Source organism: Arachis hypogaea, chromosome 5 (assembly GCF_003086295.3).
Source record: "Arachis hypogaea cultivar Tifrunner chromosome 5, arahy.Tifrunner.gnm2.J5K5, whole genome shotgun sequence".
Lineage (NCBI taxonomy): Eukaryota > Viridiplantae > Streptophyta > Magnoliopsida > Fabales > Fabaceae > Arachis > Arachis hypogaea.
Window position 1 is genome coordinate 39229461 of NC_092040.1, and position 20775 is coordinate 39250235.

At 32.4% G+C, this 20775-nt stretch overlaps 3 protein-coding genes and 1 long non-coding RNA gene across 4 annotated transcripts; 1 reads left to right on the forward strand and 3 right to left on the reverse strand.

Annotated features, from left to right (window-relative positions):
* The first annotated feature begins 303 nt into the window (after positions 1-303).
* On the forward strand, positions 304-2506 carry LOC112801355 (cell division cycle 20.2, cofactor of APC complex). Its single transcript, XM_025844028.3, has 4 exons — positions 304-766; positions 896-1168; positions 1254-1523; positions 1619-2506. The coding sequence occupies exons 1-4, from the start codon at positions 635-637 to the stop codon at positions 2339-2341; spliced, it is 1398 nt and encodes a 465-aa protein (XP_025699813.1). The 5' UTR covers positions 304-634; the 3' UTR covers positions 2342-2506.
* A 567-nt stretch (positions 2507-3073) lies between these two features.
* On the reverse strand, positions 3074-4146 carry LOC140184692 (uncharacterized). The gene is made up of 2 exons (XR_011882092.1): positions 3957-4146; positions 3074-3270 (listed from the first exon to the last, which is right to left on the reverse strand). It is a non-coding gene; the product is annotated as an uncharacterized lncRNA (long non-coding RNA).
* An 8782-nt stretch (positions 4147-12928) lies between these two features.
* On the reverse strand, positions 12929-13842 carry LOC112799672 (uncharacterized). Its single transcript, XM_072236522.1, has 3 exons — positions 13619-13842; positions 13273-13469; positions 12929-13128 (listed from the first exon to the last, which is right to left on the reverse strand). Exons 1-3 carry the CDS (start codon positions 13721-13723, stop codon positions 13095-13097), a joined length of 336 nt encoding a protein of 111 aa, XP_072092623.1. The 5' UTR covers positions 13724-13842; the 3' UTR covers positions 12929-13094.
* A 1727-nt stretch (positions 13843-15569) lies between these two features.
* LOC112801356 (uncharacterized) lies at positions 15570-17496 on the reverse strand. The gene is made up of 3 exons (XM_025844029.3): positions 17329-17496; positions 17017-17225; positions 15570-15939 (listed from the first exon to the last, which is right to left on the reverse strand). The coding sequence occupies exons 1-3, from the start codon at positions 17431-17433 to the stop codon at positions 15669-15671; spliced, it is 585 nt and encodes a 194-aa protein (XP_025699814.1). The 5' UTR covers positions 17434-17496; the 3' UTR covers positions 15570-15668.
* Positions 17497-20775: the final 3279 nt, after the last annotated feature.

Consider the following 20775-nt stretch of genomic DNA (forward strand, 5'->3'; position numbering starts at 1 on the left):
AACTGGTTAACGGAATAGTTGAAAGGGTACCAAGTTGAGTTTATTTTTTTTCTACCATTTTTTAAGCTTACAATGAGTCAATGAGATTTTACTAAAATTAAGATTCATACATAAATCGCCAATCCTATAATTTATTAATTTACTCATTCAACATTTTAAATATTTGCTATTTGGATTTTGGAGTGAGTTTGTAGGCAATCTGAGGATTTGTATTTTGACAATTCACACCTCCTGGTGGTCTCAAAAGACATCATGCCAATGAAGGACAATCTGGTCAATATATATTGCAACGGCTATTAACATAAACAAAGAGAACTAGCCGTTGCCGCCAATCCGCCACCACCATAACCCAAACACCGCAAAAACCCTAATTCGCATTTCTTCCCCTATTTAAAGATTTCACTTCAATTTTCCTCACCACAATCATTATCATCTCTCCCTCTTTATCCAATCTCTCCGGCGTTCTAAATCTGCTGTGCTTTGACTTCCGCTAATTTCTGATCTTTTCGCTAATAATAATCATCACTTCATTGTTGTTATTAAATTCTGTGATTTTGTGATTTGTTATTAGATTTTGTGAATTCTTTCATCTATTCCATTTTCCGCTTTCTGTTTTTCCCTTTTTTAACTAACAATGGATGCAGGATCCTTGAGTTCTTCTACCACAAAGACACAGTCTCTGAGTTCTAACACAACAACCATGAAAACACATTGTCGCTCCCCTCTCCGGGAGCAGTTTATTCAGAGAAAGAATTCCAAAGAAAATGTAAGAAAATGATTCCAAAAAATCACTCCATTTGCAATTCACTTGTGATACATTGTTTTCAGAAATGAGAATTTATCTGTGTAGAGCAAGTATTTGATCCCCTATCATTTTTGTTTGTTTTGCCTGCAGTTGGACAGGTTCATTCCGAATCGATCGGCCATGGATTTCGATTATGCTCACTACATGTTAACAGAGGGGGCAAAAGGTAAGGAAAATCCAGTTGTAAGTTCCCCCTCTAGAGACGCCTACAGGAAGCAGCTTGCAGAATCCTTGAACATGAACCGGACCCGAATTCTCGCTTTCAAGAACAAGCCACCTGCACCAGTTGACTTGATTCCTCATGAGAGTTGCTCTACTCTTCACCAAGATAAACCGGCAAAGACCCGAAGATACATTCCACAGGTTCACTACTATGATCTTCCTTTGATTATTTGTTGTCTGATTGTATGTGCTGATTTGATTTGATTTGATTTGCTGGATATGTCAGACTTCAGAGAGGACATTGGATGCTCCGGATCTTGTGGATGATTACTACCTCAATTTGCTGGATTGGGGAAGCGCCAATGTTCTTGCAATAGCACTTGGAACCACAGTGTACTTGTGGGATGCAACAAACGGTTCTACTTCAGAGCTTGTTACAGTTGATGATGAAAATGGACCTATCACATCTGTTAGCTGGGCACCGGATGGACGACACATCGCAGTTGGCTTGAACAACTCTGAAGTACAGCTATGGGATTCGGCTTCAAATAAGCAGGTTGGTTTGGTTTATCTATAACCAAGAAATGAATTGAATTTGGTTTATCACTTAATCCTTAGTTTGCTGAAGTTGGTTCTGTTTTGATTCTGCAGTTGAGGACTCTGAGAGGTGGACATAGGCAGAGAGTTGGATCATTGGCATGGAACAATCACATACTCACAACTGGAGGAATGGATGGAAGAATCATCAACAATGATGTTAGGGTCAGATCACACATTGTTGAAACCTACAGAGGGCATGAGCAAGAGGTTTGTGGGTTAAAATGGTCAGCTTCAGGTCAACAATTAGCAAGTGGAGGCAATGATAATCTACTTTACATATGGGACAGAGCCATGGCATCTTCGAATTCGGCGACACAGTGGGTTCACCGGCTCAACGATCACACATCGGCGGTTAAAGCCCTTGCTTGGTGCCCTTTCCAAGGGAACTTGCTAGCTTCTGGTGGAGGCAGTGGTGACAGAAGCATTAAGTTTTGGAATACACACACTGGTGCATGCTTGAACTCAGTTGACACTGGGTCTCAGGTATGCTCCCTTTTGTGGAGCAAGAATGAGAGGGAGTTACTAAGTGGTCATGGTTTTTCACAGAATCAGCTAACACTTTGGAAGTACCCTTCAATGGCAAAGATGGCAGAGCTGACTGGACATACATCAAGAGTTCTGTTCATGGCTCAGAGCCCTGATGGTTGCACAGTTGCATCAGCAGCAGCCGATGAGACATTGAGATTTTGGAATGTATTTGGAGCTCCAGAAGTCACAAAACCTGCACCTAAAACCAGACCTGAGCCATTTTCCAATGTGACTCGCATTCGATGAGCAACTTGGATGATATATACATCCATGTATACATACCAATGTATGTAAATTTGTAATTTGTAACATATTGTATTTCAGTGGCAGTGAAATAAAAACGCAACTCTATGCCCGTGGATGTAGTCACGCACACTAGTGACGAACCACGTATATCGCCTTTCTTGTCCATTTTCTTTTTTGAATGTTCATTCCAAACGAGAAGCTAGCCCCCATTCATATCTCGAATATATCAACAACCATATCAATAAATAAAACTTAGCAAAGAAGGAAATTGTGATTCTGTAGGTAAATTTTGACCTTTAGCCACAAAATTTTTCTCTCTTTTTTTTCCTTCTTCCGAAGTTCTACTTTAACAATGTTGCAAATTAAGTAATTTGGCCAATTATAATGAACATGAATTAGAAAAGGTTCGGTAAAACAAAAATGAAAAAAACACAAAAAATGAAAGGGAGAATTAATTCAGCATGCCAAGGTCTACTCTTCTTCAGACAACTAAAAGCGAAAACGTTTGTTAATTTCTTAACAAAAAGCATTTAATTTTAAAACTCTTCTTCAGACAAAAAGCGAGAATTAATTCAGCATGCCAAGGTACTGAACTGTGGTTGTGCCGTGGCTATGGCACCCTGGTTAGTGTACCACAAGAGAACGTAACGAGGAGTGCTAGGGCCAGCACTTTTGTTAAATTATGGGCAACACTTAACCATCAAAAAGAAATTGATGAATGATTCTACACCATTAAATGCAATCTCACACCATTAAAAATATCATTAATGGCTAATTGATGACTAAAAATCACAAAATTTGCTGGCTCCCTAGACTTTCTCTAACAGAAGAAATTGCACGAGTAATAATCATTGTGTGTGCTCTTCTTATGTACATTATTTAAGATAGCACCAATCACCAAAAGGAGGATTGCAACAACGAGTGTCACCCTGTTCAAACACATATTTTAACCACATTAAATAACTGACTAACATGAGTATTTAACCAAACTAAAAATGTTAGGTGATAATACTGTTTTCTTACTTTTTGCATTATATTTGAACCAACATTAATCGAGTCTCCCATTTTTCATAGTAAAAATATCGGTCCTTAGTATTTTTCAGAAAGAAAAAAAAAACTACGAACTAAAATCAAATAATACCTTCATTGTTGCTAAGAGTGGAATTTTATGTATGCATGCTTTTACAAATACACAAGCAAACAAGATGCACTTGTTAATAATAATAAGAGAAAGTCTAGGGAGCCAGCAACTTTTGTATTTTGTGGCCAGCATTTAACTATTAAAAGAAAGGTGAGTGATCTCTCACCATTGGATAGCCAATTGATGTAATTTCACACCATTAAAAACATGATTGATAGCCAATTAATGATTACAAAATACAAAAATTATTAGCCCCTAGCACTCCTCTAATAATAAAGTTAGGACTGGCTTCTAATTTACATTCACACACATGGCACAGCTCTTGAATTCCTTCTCATGATGTAATCCATCACATGTTTTAGAAAATCAAAACCATAATGACAATATGAAAAATAAGGCATAATCGACAACAGAAGAAGTAAATGGCAGAAGCAGAGCCAAATAAACAACTATGAAGTGATGAAATTAGCATACCATGACAAAATACTGCAGAGAACTACACAGCTCCGCTAGGCATGAGGAGATTTTCTGTAACAACAAGACCAACACCCGTTTGCAGCATTCAATATTATCTGTGCTATCCCAATAAATGCAGTAATCCGAAGGAGCAAACTACCACAACCACAACGTCTTTCTTCTCCATTTCTGGGGATGAGTGGAGTGCTTTGTGTGTGTTATTGTGCGAGGTTTAGTTACTAGTTAGGTATATAAAGAAGAAGGATCGAAAGACGAGGTAAAGGGAGTCAATGGAGTATCTGTACAATATGTATAATGGAGTTTAGATATGTTCGATTTAGTAGGATATTAAATGTTTATTATTCATGTTATCCGAATGGTTATTTTTGATAATACGAGTGTATTATGTTTGAGAAATTAATAAAATTTTATTTTGAATATTTATTTTTTAATTCATACTGGATCAAATAAATAGCTCATTGTATATATTGTACAAATACTCCATTGATTCCCTAACAAAATTCTTTACAAAATGTTAAACAATGAGAGAGAAGCTTTTTGTTGTTTTGAGGGAACAAGAATGCGAGTTAATAAAATATTTCTATAACTAAATTACTTTTATAACTAAATTCAACTCTTTTTTTTTCCCTTTTCATGTGTTTTTTTTCCTTCTTCTTCAACGAATTTTTTTTAGTATCCAATAAACTATTAAATCAACATAGTTGAACTTATTATTAAAATAAATTATTTATTATATAAAATTATCGTTAATATTAAGATAAGAGTCTAATTTTAATATATTTACATAAATATATAATTATATTTATTTTTTTAAATGATTAATGACACAACTAATATAATTTTTTTATTTTAATAACATAACCTTACGTAAACAGGATGTTACACATCCATGTAACTATGTAATTAAGTTGGTCTAACACCGAAAAAATCCAATACCATTAAATGAAACGTGAAATACACGTGCCCAACACACACGAAATGCTTCTTCTCTTCTCTATCACGCTTCTTCTTCTTCTTTTTCTTCTTCTCCCGCACTTCTTCTTCTTCTTCTTCTTCTTCTTCTTCTTCTTCTTCTCACGCTCGTTTACGCATGGAGTGTCTTCTTCTTCGCCTTTTTCTTCGTGTTCCTCCTTCTCCTCTTTTTCCTCATTTTTTGCGTTCCTTCTTCTTCACGTATTTTCTCTTTATCGTCATTCTTTTGTTGTTGTTGCTGCTTTATTTTTTTTTTGTCTTTTCCTCCTTCTCTCTCTCTGGTGAAGAAGCAGTAGAAGGTGAGGAAGAAGAGTTTTGAATAGTGCAGAATGAATCGAACACAGTACTCGTGGTGAACCGAACATAGTACTCATGGTGAACCGAACATAGTACTCATGGTGAAACGAACACAATACAATTGTATAGTATTGAGTGAATGAAACATAATCCATTATATAAAATCAAATTCAAACAGCTTTCTGCAGAATGAACCAAACACAGTACTCGTGGTGAATCGAATACAGTACTCATGGTGAACTGAACACAATACAATTGTATAGTATTGAGTAAACGAAACATAATCCATTATATAAAATCAAGATGGTGAACCAAACAATGCTTCTTTCAAATACAATTGTATAGTACTCATGGTGAACCAAACAATACTTCTTTCAATATATATGTCAATGTTAATGTATATATCTATTCTTAATATCAACGTATGTATAAATTGTTAATATTTATATTTGATTCAAGATGGATTACTCATATGAGATGTTAATTTATATATATGTTGGAACTGTCTGGCTGCTGTTTTATTCCAGGTTCTCAGTGATTGCAATTACTGTATTTACCAATACATTCGAATTCCAAAAGAACATAGTGAACCGAAATTAATACACTAGACGAACCGAAAGGTAGAAACACACTGAATCCCTAAACCCTAAACCCTAAACACTAAAACCAGAACTCTGAACACTGAACCCATAAACCCTAAATCCCTAAAACCTAAACCCTAAACCCTACACCCTAAAACTTAAACCCTAACCCCTAAACCCTGAACCCGAACCCTAAACTCTGAACTCTGAACCTTGAACGCTAAACCCTAAACCCTGAACCCAAACCCTAAACACTGAACTCTGAACCCTGAATGCTAAACCCTCATGGTGAACAGAACATAGTATTCATGGTGAACCGAAATCTTAGTTATGGTGAACCAAAATCTTAATTATGGTGAACCGAATAGACATAATACTATTTATTCTTAAATAAAATTTAAATGCTTATTACTTGCTATTTGAATTTAATCTAATTTATTTTTTATAATAAATTTTAAATATAGAAACGCAGTGAACCCCTAAATACTAAACCCTAAACACTAAAATCAGAACCCTAAACACTGAATCCTGAACCCATAAATCCTAAATCCCTAAATCCCTAAAACCTAAACCCTAAACTCTACACCCTAAAACCTAAATCCTAAACCCTAAATCCTGAACCCAAACCCTGAACTCTGAACTCTGAACCCTGAACGCTAAATCCTAAACCCTAAACCCTAAACCCTGAACTCGAACCCTGAACACTGAACTCTGAACCCTGAATGATAAACCCTCATGGTGAACCGAACATAGTACTCATGGTGAAACGAACACAATACAATTGTATAGTATTGAGTGAATGAAACATAATCCATTATATAAAATCAAATTCAAACAGCTTTCTGCAGAATGAACCAAACACAGTACTCGTGGTGAATCGAATACAGTACTCATGGTGAACTGAACACAATACAATTGTATAGTATTGAGTAAATGAAACATAATCCATTATATAAAATCAAGATGGTGAACCAAATAATGCTTCTTTCAAATACAATTGTATAGTACTCATGGTGAACCAAACAATACTTCTTTCAATATATATGTCAATGTTAATGTATATATCTATTCTTAATATCAACGTATGTATAAATTGTTAATATTTATATTTGATTCAAGATGGATTACTCATATGAGATGTTAATTTATATATATGTTGGAACTGTCTGGCTGCTGTTTTATTCCAGGTTCTCAGTGATTGCAATTACTGTATTTACCAATACATTCGAATTCCAAAAGAACATAGTGAACCGAAATTAATACACTAGACGAACCGAAAGGTAGAAACACACTGAATCCCTAAACCCTAAACCCTAAACACTAAAACCAGAACTCTGAACACTGAACCCATAAACCCTAAATCCCTAAAACCTAAACCCTAAACCCTACACCCTAAAACTTAAACCCTAACCCCTAAACCCTGAACCCGAACCCTAAACTCTGAACTCTGAACCTTGAACGCTAAACCCTAAACCCTGAACCCAAACCCTAAACACTGAACTCTGAACCCTGAATGCTAAACCCTCATGGTGAACAGAACATAGTATTCATGGTGAACCGAAATCTTAGTTATGGTGAACCAAAATCTTAATTATGGTGAACCGAATAGACATAATACTATTTATTCTTAAATAAAATTTAAATGCTTATTACTTGCTATTTGAATTTAATCTAATTTATTTTTTATAATAAATTTTAAATATAGAAACGCAGTGAACCCCTAAATACTAAACCCTAAACACTAAAATCAGAACCCTGAACACTGAATCCTGAACCCATAAATCCTAAATCCCTAAATCCCTAAAACCTAAACCCTAAACTCACCCTAAAACCTAAATCCTAAACCCTAAATCCTGAACCCAAACCCTGAACTCTGAACTCTGAACCCTGAACGCTAAACCCTAAACCCTAAACCCTAAACCCTGAACTCGAACCCTGAACACTGAACTCTGAACCCTGAATGATAAACCCTCATGGTGAACCGAACATAGTACTCATGGTGAACCGAAATCTTAGTTAGAGTGAACCGAAATCTTAGTTAGAGTGCACCGAAATCTTAATTATGGTGAACCGAATAGACATAATACTATTTATTCTTAGATAAAATTTACATGCTTATTACTTGCTATTTGAATTTAATCTAATTTATTTTTTATAATAAATTTTAAATATTTAAATATTATTTATTTTATATTTTTAAATTAAATATTAATTATGGTGAAACAATTTTATGGTGAACCGAAATCTTAATTACGGTGGAATCAATTATATAGTGCTTAGGGAAGAAAACAGAACATATTGGTCTAATTTTTGTTAGACTCCTTTCTGTGACCGAACCGAAAACATGAACGTGATGAACCACCTATTTAGTACTTACCAAACCGAAAAGTTACTCACATATATTGAGAGTTACTCATAGTTACTGATACTCACAGTTACTCACAGTTACATATTATCAATTCAATTCAGATGTGGATTACCTCAATCCATTCAATTCACTTCAAATAAAATTAGCAATTTCATTCCATTAAATTCGATTCAGAATTCAATAATCTAAACATCATCAAATTGATGCATTTTAGAAGAATCATAAAAAATCGCACTCATTCAACTGATTTGAAGTTGATTCATTCATTGTTTCAATTCAAAAGTGCAGATCAAAGAAGAAAACGAAGAAGAAGATGAACGACGAAGCTAATTGCGTTGAATCAATCCAAATTCATAATGTAGAGAAGAAAAACGCGAAAAAGGATAACAAAAAATTTAATTAGGTTTACATTCTGTGAAAAGGTTTACGTTGAGAAATATTGATATCGCAAAATAAGGATTCGTTATATAGGTTATAAGAGACGCGTGTAAAACAAATAGGGGAGTAGGGCGTAGAGTGAAAGTTGCTTGGATACCATCCATGTAATTTTTACATAGATGTAGTGGTTTTTCCTTAAATATATATATATATATATATAAAATTCTCTTACACTTATAATGCATATCAAAATAAAATTCTTTTAATAAATCTAAAAAATAAGACGCTTGAAGTATTTAATACATGGCTCCATCAGTCTCAAAAGCTACCCAAAGGCTAGACCTCAGTCATTTTCCATTGTGACTCGCATTCGATGAAGTGTCCTTTTTTTGGGGGGGCACATGGTTGGAGACTTAGAGTATGTATATTTTGAAGTAGTTTCTCTAATGTGGTAGAACAAAAATACTATTTGATTTTAGCATTTGATCAAATTTACTTTTATTTTTAAGTAACTTGACCAATTATAATGAACACGATCAATTTTTAGTTTATATGGTTAAGATTCTTTCAAAAATATTAAAAGACGACACAATTAAAAATAAGATGCTTAATTTTGAAGTAGAAAAGGTGCGGTAAAAGACAAAAAGGAAATGAAAACCACACAAATACTCTTGTGTACTTTTTCTTGTTCATCTTTCTATGGATCACTTCTAAGTTCTAATACCAAAAAGTAGAAGATGCACGAAAAATTGTACACAACAGTGGTAACATTACTCCAACACAAACGTTTGTTAATTTCTTAACAAAGCATTTTAATTTTAAAACTCTTCTTCAGACAACTAAAAGCAAGTACTATACTGGACCGTGAACTGTGATTGTGCGGTGGCAAATGGCAATGGCTACCTGGTTAGGATACGACGAGTTATCGGAAGAGCTGCCGGCACTCTTTCCTGCAGCTAAGAGAAGGTAATAGGTGATCCCAGTTGCAATGCTTGCGACGGATAAGATTGCACCCGCCGCAAATACTCCTGGTTTAACAACACGGCAGGAGTAATTATCGCTGTATCCGCTCTTCTTATTTAGATTATAGCTAGCACCCATCACCAGAAGGAGGATTGCAACAACGAATGTGACCCTGTTCAAAGTTCAAACACATTTTAACTGCATTAAATAACTGACCAACATGAGTATAATTAACCAACCCAAAAATGTCAGGTCACCATATTTTTTTTTTGAAAATATTTGAGAAACAAAAATATGTAATTAGATATAATAAATACATAAAATTAGATATAATAATTATATCATTTTAGATATTATACACATAAAATTATATCTATTAAATTAAATAAAATAATTTTAAATTATTATTTATTTTTATTTTTTATCTTACATTTGAATTAACATTAGTCAACTCTCTTTTTTTTTGTGCAAAAGATAATAGTCCCTACTTTTTGCCTTATATTTCTAGTCGAGTCGATCTCTCGTTTTTTTGGTAAAAAAAAATATTAGTCTCTAATATTTTTAAAAGAAAAAAAAATTACAAACTCAAATCGAATAATACTTTCACAAATAAATTAAAAAGATGTCAAAAACTAACTTTTAAAATTAATTAATTTTAAAATTTATAATTAAAAATTTATCATTTAGAACTTAAAATTTAAATTTAATATAAACAAAATAATTTTTAAAAATTAATTAATATTTGACTAAAAAATTAGTTATCTAACATTTTTCATAAATTTATTAACAAATACATATCATTTGTCAAACTCTAGATTATTTTTATTTAAATTAATAAAATAATATTTATTGAAATATATAATGTGTAAATAAATTACGATTTTAACTACTTATTAAACATCTTAAATACATTGACCAAAAAATATTAAGTACACAAATCCAGTAGGAACTTTTTTTTAGTTTCCACGGTATGCCCTAACCCGACATGTCAAGGATTAATCCATCACGGTACTGAACTCCATTTAAGGGTTTGCCACTGGCCAATGGGTTGCTGCATGCACAAGACGGGATTCGAACCCCCGACACTTGTTTAAGCGGACTAGTGAGCTAACCACTAGACCAACCCAACTTGGTTATCTAGTAGAGACTTTTTTTTTTTGGTTTCCTACGGTATCCCCCAGCCCGGCAGGCCAAGGACTAATCCGCCGCGGTACTGAGCTCCATTTAAGGGTTTGCCACTGGCCAATGGGTTGCTGCATGCACAAGGCGGGATTCGAACCCCGACACTTTGTGAATAATGGCTTTTGTGAATAATGTGAACAATGGGCTCTAAAATTGGCCCAATAAAGTAAAAACGCACTACACCATCAAATTACCCACCTAAATCTTTTTTTTTTTGGTTTCCCATGGTATCCCCCAATCTGACAGGTCAAGAACTAATCCGTCGCGGATCTGAGCTCCATTTAAAGGTCTGTCGCTGGTCAATGGGTTGCTGCATGCACAAGGCGGGATTTGAATCCGTCGCGGATCTGAGCTCCATTTAAGGGTCTGCCGCTGGCCAATGGGTTGCTGCATGCACAAGGCGGGATTCGAACCTCCGACACTTGCTTAAGCGGACGAGTGAGCTGACCACTCGACCAACCCAAGTTGATTACCCACCTAAATCTTAATATTAGGATAAGGGAAAGTATGGGGAGCCAATGGAATATATGTACAATGCGTACAATGAAGGTTTAGGGAGTATTAGAGATATAACCATTAGTGTTACCCTTTTCCATCAGTGTAAGCCTTTGGGATGAGTGGTATCATGACATGATATTAGAGTTTTAGATCTGAAAGGTCAAGAGTTCGATCCTTGGTGAATTCCAAAATCAGTTTAAGCTTTTGGGATGAGTGGTTTTATGCAAGGTTGCGAGAACCGAACTGGTCAATGAACCGGTAAAATAATTGGTTCAATGGTTCAGAGGTTCAACCGGTTTAATTATATATACAATAAAAGTATTAACAAATTTAAATACCTCAGTCAGATTCTAATATAAACAATATTTTCTCTCAAATCCAGCAACCCATACTCAACAAAATACCATCAATAACTCAAATCCAACAACCAAAATCAACAAAGCAAACAAATCAACAGAATCAACTCAGAATAAAAATCAGTATCATAGCATAAACAATAACCAATATAGTAAAGCACTGCCCATAACACCATCCACAACTGAATCACAAATCAAAATCATAGCATAACTCAGAATCAGAAAAATTCCAGCATAAACAACAAATAATGTAGTGAAGCATTACCCAACTGAATCAGAAAAAATCAGCAACCAGCAACCCATAAATCAAAATAAACAAAATTAACAAAATAACCGATGCGAGGTGACAAAACGGCAAATACTCCGCAGCCTGGTAGAGAGAGACGTCGCCGTGAGAGAGACAGAGAGAAAGGACGTTGAGCTCCGACCCTCAGACAGAGAGAAAACTCGAAGAGAGAGACGGACACTAACAAATCGAGCAGCGACGACGACGGAGCAGTCCTTCACGGCGGCGATGCCAACAGCTCAGACTCGACGTTGAGGGGAGGTGACGATAATAGGTGTTGTTGACCTTGAAGAGAGCGACAGAGAGAGATCGCCGAAGAGACGACGACCGGTCGACGGCGACAAGAAGAGTAATGATCCGAAGAGATGACGACCGACTGACGACGACAAGGAGAAGAACAATGAGAAGAGTGCGACGGTGGGACAGTGATGGTGGCTGGGTTTAGGGTTTCTCAGAGACGGAGGGGAGGGGAGGGGAGGGGAGGGGTGGGGTGGGGTGAGAAGAGTGCGACGGTGGAAGAGTGATGACGGCTAGGTTTAGAGTTTCTCAGAGACAGAGAAGGAAAGAAAAGGGAAGGGTGGGGGTGGAGTGGGTTGGGTATCTGTTGGGTTGGGTTTATATATATATATATATATATATATATATATATATATATATATTATAAAAAATCCGGTAACCCTAAAAAAATCAGTCGGTTCTGACGGTTCATTGGTTAACTGTCGGTTCGGCCGGTTTTTAGCTCGTTTTTGCTAAACAATTTTACAGTACAATCGAACTGATTAGATGACCGATTCTCGGTTAACCCGGTTGAACCGATCGATTCGGTTCAATTTTCAGAACAATGGTTTTATGACATGAGATGTTTATTGAACATTCGATATATTCATGACCATTGTTCACGTTATTTAGTATTTTCATTGTATCTGAAACATAATATATTTAAAAAAAAAACCTAAAATATAATATAATTGCATAGTTGTACATAAATCAGGTGTTAACTACCTGAAATATGGCCATATAATTTCGGATACACACTATCCTATTTGTGTAATTAATAATTTTTTGATCTGTGTACCCATAATATATAATAATATTTATAATCGTAATTCATCTAATATATGCATTTCGATAAATGTTATATTCTGGATTGATGCATTCCATTAACTTGCTAAGAGTGGAATTTAATGTATGCATGCTTTTACAATACACGAGCAAACAAGATGCATTTGTCTCAAGTTAGGATTGGCATCTAATTCAATTCACACACATAGCCGCAGGTCTTGAATTCCTTCTCATCATGCAATCCATCACATGTTTTAGAAAATCAAAACCATAATGAGAATACGAAAAATAAGGCATAATCGACAACAGAAGAGGTAAACGGCAGAAGCAGAGTCAAATAAACAACTATGAAGTGATGAAATTAGCATACCATGACAAAATACAGCTCCGCTTGGCATGAGGAGGTTTTCTGCAACAACAACACCAACAACACCCGTTTGCAGCATTCAATATTATCTGTGCTATCACAAGCGCCACCACTGCATCTAAAGCAAGATCCGAAGCCGGACTACTTCGATCCCGGAGATATATGCAGTATTCAGCACTAATCACCAGAACTTCAGAAGCCTGCAAAGCCAAAATTCCACAGTAACTGTTATTAGTATTACACTAACCAAACCTTTTCCCACATTATCATGTCTTGCTCAGTGAAGACATAGCAGAGATCACAAAGAAGAAAGAGAGAGAGAGATGTCGCGGAATGATTAAGTGGAGACCTTGACCCTGGTAACCTCAGCACCGAAAGCTAAAGCAGCAGATAAGATGCCGAAGATGGCGACGACAGAGGAGACCGCCACAACCACAACGTTCTTCTTCTCCATTTTATGAATCAGTCACTACTTTTCTTGGGATGAGTTGAGTGCTTTGTGTGTATGTCATTGTTTGAGGTTAAGTTAGCTATATATAGAAGAAGAAGAAGAAGAAGGACCGAAAGAGGATAGTGACTTATATTTTTTTACAAAATGTTAGACAATGAGAGAGAAGCTTTCTGTGGTTTTGAGGGAACAAGAATGCGAGTTAATAAATCCGCATACACCAAACGGCCAATGTTTAATATAATATGTTTGTTTTAATGCACCTCATGCATTCTTCGTTCCTCAAAACTATATATGTAGTTGTGGACCATTCTATAGCAAACATAGCATATCAGAGCTCACTCGTCATACATCAAAACTTCTATTCATGGCTTGTGGTGCACATTAGCATCAGCCGCTGCCGGCGACACACTCTGATTTTGGATAATTCTTCTCTCTAATCTATTGGTTTTTCACAAAGATGAGTGTTAGAGACAACAAGTTTTGTGATTTATAATTATTAATTAGTTATTATTAATATTTTTAATGGTGTAAGATTATATTTAATACAATTCCGCTACGTTATCAATAATATTTCTGCCAACATCTGCCAACTCTTATTTATAAGTGTATTTAATAAAAGTGTCTTTGTGGATGTGTCTAATAAAAATGTCTTTTTTATAGCTGTATTTAATAGAAATGTCTTTATAGATATATTTTTTGGATGTGTCTCTTTATATATGTGTTTAAAATATAATAATTAATCATTGTTGGCAATAAATTGACAAATAATATGTTGGTACTCTATACTTTTCCTATTTAATAATATGGGATTGTTCTTTTTTTTTTTGCTAGATTTTAATAAAAGTATTGACCCGTAGACTTTCTCTTTTAGAAATACAAGGTCAATATAATCAATGTATTTATATATAAATACATGTATGGTTTAGTTTATTTTTAATGTGTATTTATATTCTAATATGTATTTTATACCAGTGACTAACTTTTATAACTGATTTTAGTGTAAACGTAACATTACTCTTTTTTTATAATTAAGTTCAACTAAATATTTCTTTTTTTTATGTGTTTCTTTCTTTTTCTTCTCCTTTAATTAATTTATTTTAGTACCCAATTAAATCAACATAGTTAAACTTAATTATTAAAAGAAATTATTTATTATATAAAATTATGGTTAATATTGAGATAAGAGTCTAATTTTAATACCTTTACATAAACGTCTAATTATATTTATTTTTTTAAATGATTAATGACACAACTAATATAATTTTTTTTAATAACATAACTTTATGTAATTATATATATATATATATATATATAAAATTCTTTTACACTTATAATGCATACCAAAATAAAATTTTTTTAATAAATCTAAAAAATAAGACGCTTGAAGTATTTTATTTAATACATGGCTCCATCAGTCTCAAAAGCTACCCAAAGGCCAGACCTCATCATTTTCCATTGTGACTCGCATTCGATGAAGTGTCCTTTTTCTTGGGGGGCACATGGTTGGAGACTTAGAGTATGTATATTTTGAAGTAGTTTCTCTAATGTGGTAGAACAAAAGTACTATTTGATTTTAGCATTTGATCAAATTTACTTTTATTTTTAAGTAACTTGACCAATTATAATGAACACCATCAATTTTAAGTAGTTTATACGGTTAAGATTCTTTCAAAAATATTAAAAGATGACACAATTAAAAATAAGATGCTTAACTTTGAAGTAGAAAAGGTTCGGTAAAAGACAAAAAGGAAATGAAAAACACACAAATACTCTCTGTACTTTTTCTTGTTCATCTTTCTATGGATCACTTCTAAGTTCTAATACCAAAAAGTAGAAGATGCACGAAAAATTGTACACAACAGTGGTAACATTATTACTCCAACACAAACGTTTGTTAATTTTAAAACTCTTCTTCAGACAACTAAAAGCAAGTACTATACTGGACCGTTCATTTGAACTGTGGTTGTGCGGTGGCTATGGCTCCCTGGTTAGGATACGACGAGTTATCGGAAGGGCTGCCGGCACTCTTTCCTGCAGCTAAGAGAAGGTAATAGGTGATCCCAGTTGCAATGCTTGCGACGGATAAGATTGCACCCGCCGCAAATACTCCTGGTTTAATAACACGGCACGAGTAATTATCGCTGTATCCGCTCTTCTTATGTACATTATTAAAGACAGCACCCATCACCAAAAGGAGGATTGCAACAACAAATGTGACCCTGTTCAAGGTTCAAACACATTTTAACCGCATTAAATAACTGACCAACATGGGTATAATCAACCAACCCAAAAATGTCAGGTCACCATATTTTTTTTTTTAAATATTTGAAAGACAAAAAAATGTAATTAGATATAACAAATATGTAATTTTAGATATTATATACATAAAATTATATCTATTAAATTAAATAAAATATTTTAAATTATTATCTTCTTACCATTATTATTTTTTTAATTTTTGTTTTACATTTGAATTAACATTAGTCAACTCTCCTTTTTTTTTTATGTGCAAAAGATTATTAGTCTCTACTTTTTGCCTTATATTTCAACTAACAATAGTCGAGTCTCTCGTTTTTCGTACAAAAAATATTAGTCTCTAATATTTTCAAAAAAAAAAATTGCAAACTCAAATCGAATAATACTTTAACAAATAAATTAAAAAATGTAAAAAACTAACTTTTAATTAATTAATATTAGATCATTTTAAAATTTACAATTAAAAATTTATCATTTAGAATTTAAATTTTAAATTTAAGATAAAAAAATAATTTTTAAAAAATAATTAATATTTGACTAAAAAATTAATTATCTAATCTTTTTCATAAATTTATTAACAAATACATATCATTTGTCAAACCCTAGATTATTTTTATTTAAATTAATAAAATATAATATTTATTAAAATGTGTAATGTGTAAATAAATTATAATTTTAACTATTTATTAAACATCTTAAATACGTTGACCAAAAAATATTAAATACATAAATCGAGTAGTATGTATCCGAAACATAATATATTTAAGAAAAGAACAATAATTACATCTAGAATATGATCCAACTGCGTAGTTAGTTATACATAAATCAGGTGTTAAATTTGGATTGATGCATTCGATTAACTTGCTAAGAGTGGAATTTAATGTATGAATGCTTTCACATTACACATGCAATCCATCACATGTTTTAGAAAATCAAAAGCAGAATGAGAATACGAAAAATAAGGCATAATCGACAACAGAAGAAGTAAACGGCAGAAGCAGAGCCAAATAAACAACTATGAAGTGATGAAATTAACATACCATGACAAAATACTGCAGAGAACTACACAGCTCCGCTTGGCATGAGGAGGTTTTCTGGAACAACAACACCAACACCCGTTTGCAGCATTCAATATTATCTGTGCTATCACAAGAGCCACCACTGCACCTACAGCAAGACCCGAAGCCGGACTACTTCGATCCCCGAGATATATGCAGTATTCAGCACTAATCATCACAACTTCAGAAGCCTGCAGAGCGAAAATTCCACAGTAACTGTTATTAATGAAGACATAGCAGAGATCACAAAGAAGACAGAGAAAGAGAGATGTCGCGGAATGATTAAGTGGAGACCTTGACCCTGGTAACCTCAGCACCGAAAGCTAAAGCAGCAGATAAGATGCCGAAGATGGCAACGACAGAGGACACCGCCACAACCACAACATTCTTCTTCTCCATTTTATGAATCAGTCACTACTTTTCTTGGGATGAGTTGAGTGCTTTGTGTGTATGCCATTGTTTGAGGTTAAGTTAGCTATATATAGAAGAAGAAGAAGAAGAAGGACCGAAAGAGGATAGTGACTTATATTTTGACAAAATGTTAAACAATGCGAGAGAAGCTTTTTGTTGTTTTGAGGGAACAAGAATGCGAGTTAATAAATCCGCATGCACCAGACGGCCAATGTTTAAAATGAGGGTTTAATTATGCTATATAATGTATTCTAATAAGTATTGAATTTAATTTTTATGTATTACTAGGTTAATTATATTTGTTTTTTTGGATAATTTTTTATGCGATTAATGTTAAAGACAGTTATTTTTGCTAATGTGACGTTACGTAATTGAATGCACATATAAAACTATTTTATATTGACAGTACAGTGCATCAAAATTAAATTAATAAATATTATATTATTTAGAGATTAATTAGATAATATATGAATTAATGTTAAATTTAAATGATTTTATATTAAAAATATATTACAGAGCATTTATTTGATAAGTTATATATAATTTTATATATTATTCAATTAAAATGTAATACAAATTAAAATATAGTTTAAATTTACTTGGGTTAAAAAAATAAATAAAAATGAAAAATATTAAAAATATTGAAATATATTTAGTAAAAAAATATGTTAAATTTAAATTTATTTAGAGAAATTTTAGTCAATTAATATAAAGGATTAAGAAATAAAGAATAATAAAAGTCTTATGTAACATGTATAAGTAGATTAAAGATACAATAATCAAAATTTTAATATATATATGTCATAAAATTGTAACATTTGTAATTAAAAATTTTTATAATTATTATTATTATGATACATTTAAAATGTATTTATTGTATTTAATTAGTAATTTATATTTTAATTGAATAATAATAAATAAATTTTTTTAATTTTTTAAAAATATTTTATTAAAAAATATGAGTTAATTTTAAAATTTTGTCAAATAATTAAGTTACCGATGACATGGCACTATTATAAAAAAAAACATTTCTTAAATTTAATATAAAAATTGATATCAAATTTTATATAATAAAAATAGATAAATATATATTTTAATGCACGTCATGCATTTTTTCGTTCTTCAAAATTATATATGTAGTTGTGTACCCTTCCATGGCAAACATGGCATATCAGAGCTCACTCCTCAAAATTAAAATCATCATCAGGTTGTCAATTTATTGATAGTCCTCTTTGTAATCTTAGGTTAATCCTAGATAATGACTATAGAAAGACAACCTTACCCCGACTTATTTTTATTTTATAATTTTCTTTTGGGTTTAGACCCCGATTTTTTACCCAAAAAAAAAAAAAGGCTCACTCATCATACATCGGGACTTCTATTCATGGCTTATGGTGCATCATAGCATCAGTGGTTGGTGACGCGATGCACTCAGATTTTAGATAATTTTTCACTCTAGATCTAAATGTATTTGTTCTTGAAAAATGTAAGGTAAACAAGTTATTTTTATAATTAAATTTAATCAAATATTTTTTTGTTACGTATTTTTTTTAATTAATTTTTTTATATTTAATAAATTATTAGATCAAATTAGTTGAATTTAATTATTAAATATTTTTATTATATAAAAATATTATTAAATTTTAATAGAGTTTAATTTTAATATACTTATAAAATCGTTCAATAATATATCTATTTTTTTATTGATTAATTGTTGGACTTATTTTTCTTCTATGTAAAATTTAAACTCAATTTTTAGAGGTGTCTCTTCACACTCTTGTGTTATTAACCTAATAAGAATTTTAGGATAATTGAGGAAGACAGAATAGTTACAAAAGTGATAAACAAGAGAAAAAAACAGAATTTTTATTTGTATGCAGAGTAATAATTTTTGGACAATAGTTTTTCATTTGTTCGCTGTTGAATCAGTTTGAAATTCAGACCGTAGATTTACCTCATTTTATTTTTTATTTTGGACAATAAAAATGTTGATTGGAGGTCTATAGTGAAAAAAATTAGTTTCGCACAACAGCTCTAATTTTTGGGTATTTTTCATCTTTTAGCTTTTCATTTGTAAGTTTTGGTGCTTTAGTATTTTGGCTAGTTGTATGCAAGATTTATGTTTTATTTGAGATCCTCTTGTGCTTTATTTGATTATAGTGAAACTATTTTATTGATTTAGACGACTCATAATTTTTATCTCTCACATTAAAAAAAAATTTCATATTAATATTTTGATATATTTTTGTTATTGTTTTACTTGATATTTTTTACTTGCTCATAGTTATTGTCATATTGTACTGTGAATACTTTTATTAAGATAAAACTCACATTAAAAAAGTTTTTTTAAGAACGTAACCTCACGTAATTAAACATATATAATCTTTTTACACTTACCGTACATATTAAAATAAATTTCTCTCAATAAATTTAAAAAATAAGACACTTGATGTATTTAATACATAGCTCTAGCAGTCTCAAAAGCTACCCCAAAACAGAACCTGAACAATTTTCCATTTTAACTCTCATTCAATGAAGTATCTTTTTTTTGGGTACATGGTCGGAGATTTAGAATATGTGTATTTTAAACTAATTTTTCTAATGTGGTAGAACAAAAATGCTATTTGATTTTAGTATTTGATCAAAATTATTTTTATTTATTAAGCTAAAAAAGTAAATCAAATTTTACTGAAACTTTTGCACTTGTCACTTTTTATTGTTTTTAAAGTATGAGTAAAAGTCATTTTTTATCCTTAACTATTTATTCGATAGACATTGTACCCCCTAAAAATTATAAAAATATAAATCGGTCTCCATCCACCTTCATATTTATTCAATCCAGTCCCTACAATCGATAAGCAGCAGATAACATGCTGACATATCAGGTAACACGTTGGTGTGGTATTTTAACAACCACAAATTAACCGGTAAGTGTACCGGGTCGTACCAAGTAATACCTCAGGTGAGTGAGGATTGATCCCACGAGGATTGATGGATCAAGCAACAATAGTTAAATGATTTACTTAATTAGGCAAGCAGAAAATGGTTTTGAGATATTCAAAAGGTTTAAATTGAAAATATCAGAAGGCAGGCACGCAGGTAAATAAGTTGTAAATAAAATATTGGAGAAACAGTTAAAACTTCAGAGTTATCTATTTTTCCGAATTAACTTTTCTTACAAACTATTTTAATCATGTAGGATTTAATTTATGGCAAACTATATGTGACTAGACCCTAATTCCTTAGACCTTTCTAGTCTCCTCTAAAATTCATCGACTGCCAATGCCTTAGTCAATTAATTCCAATTAGAGGGTGAAGTTCAAATTCTAG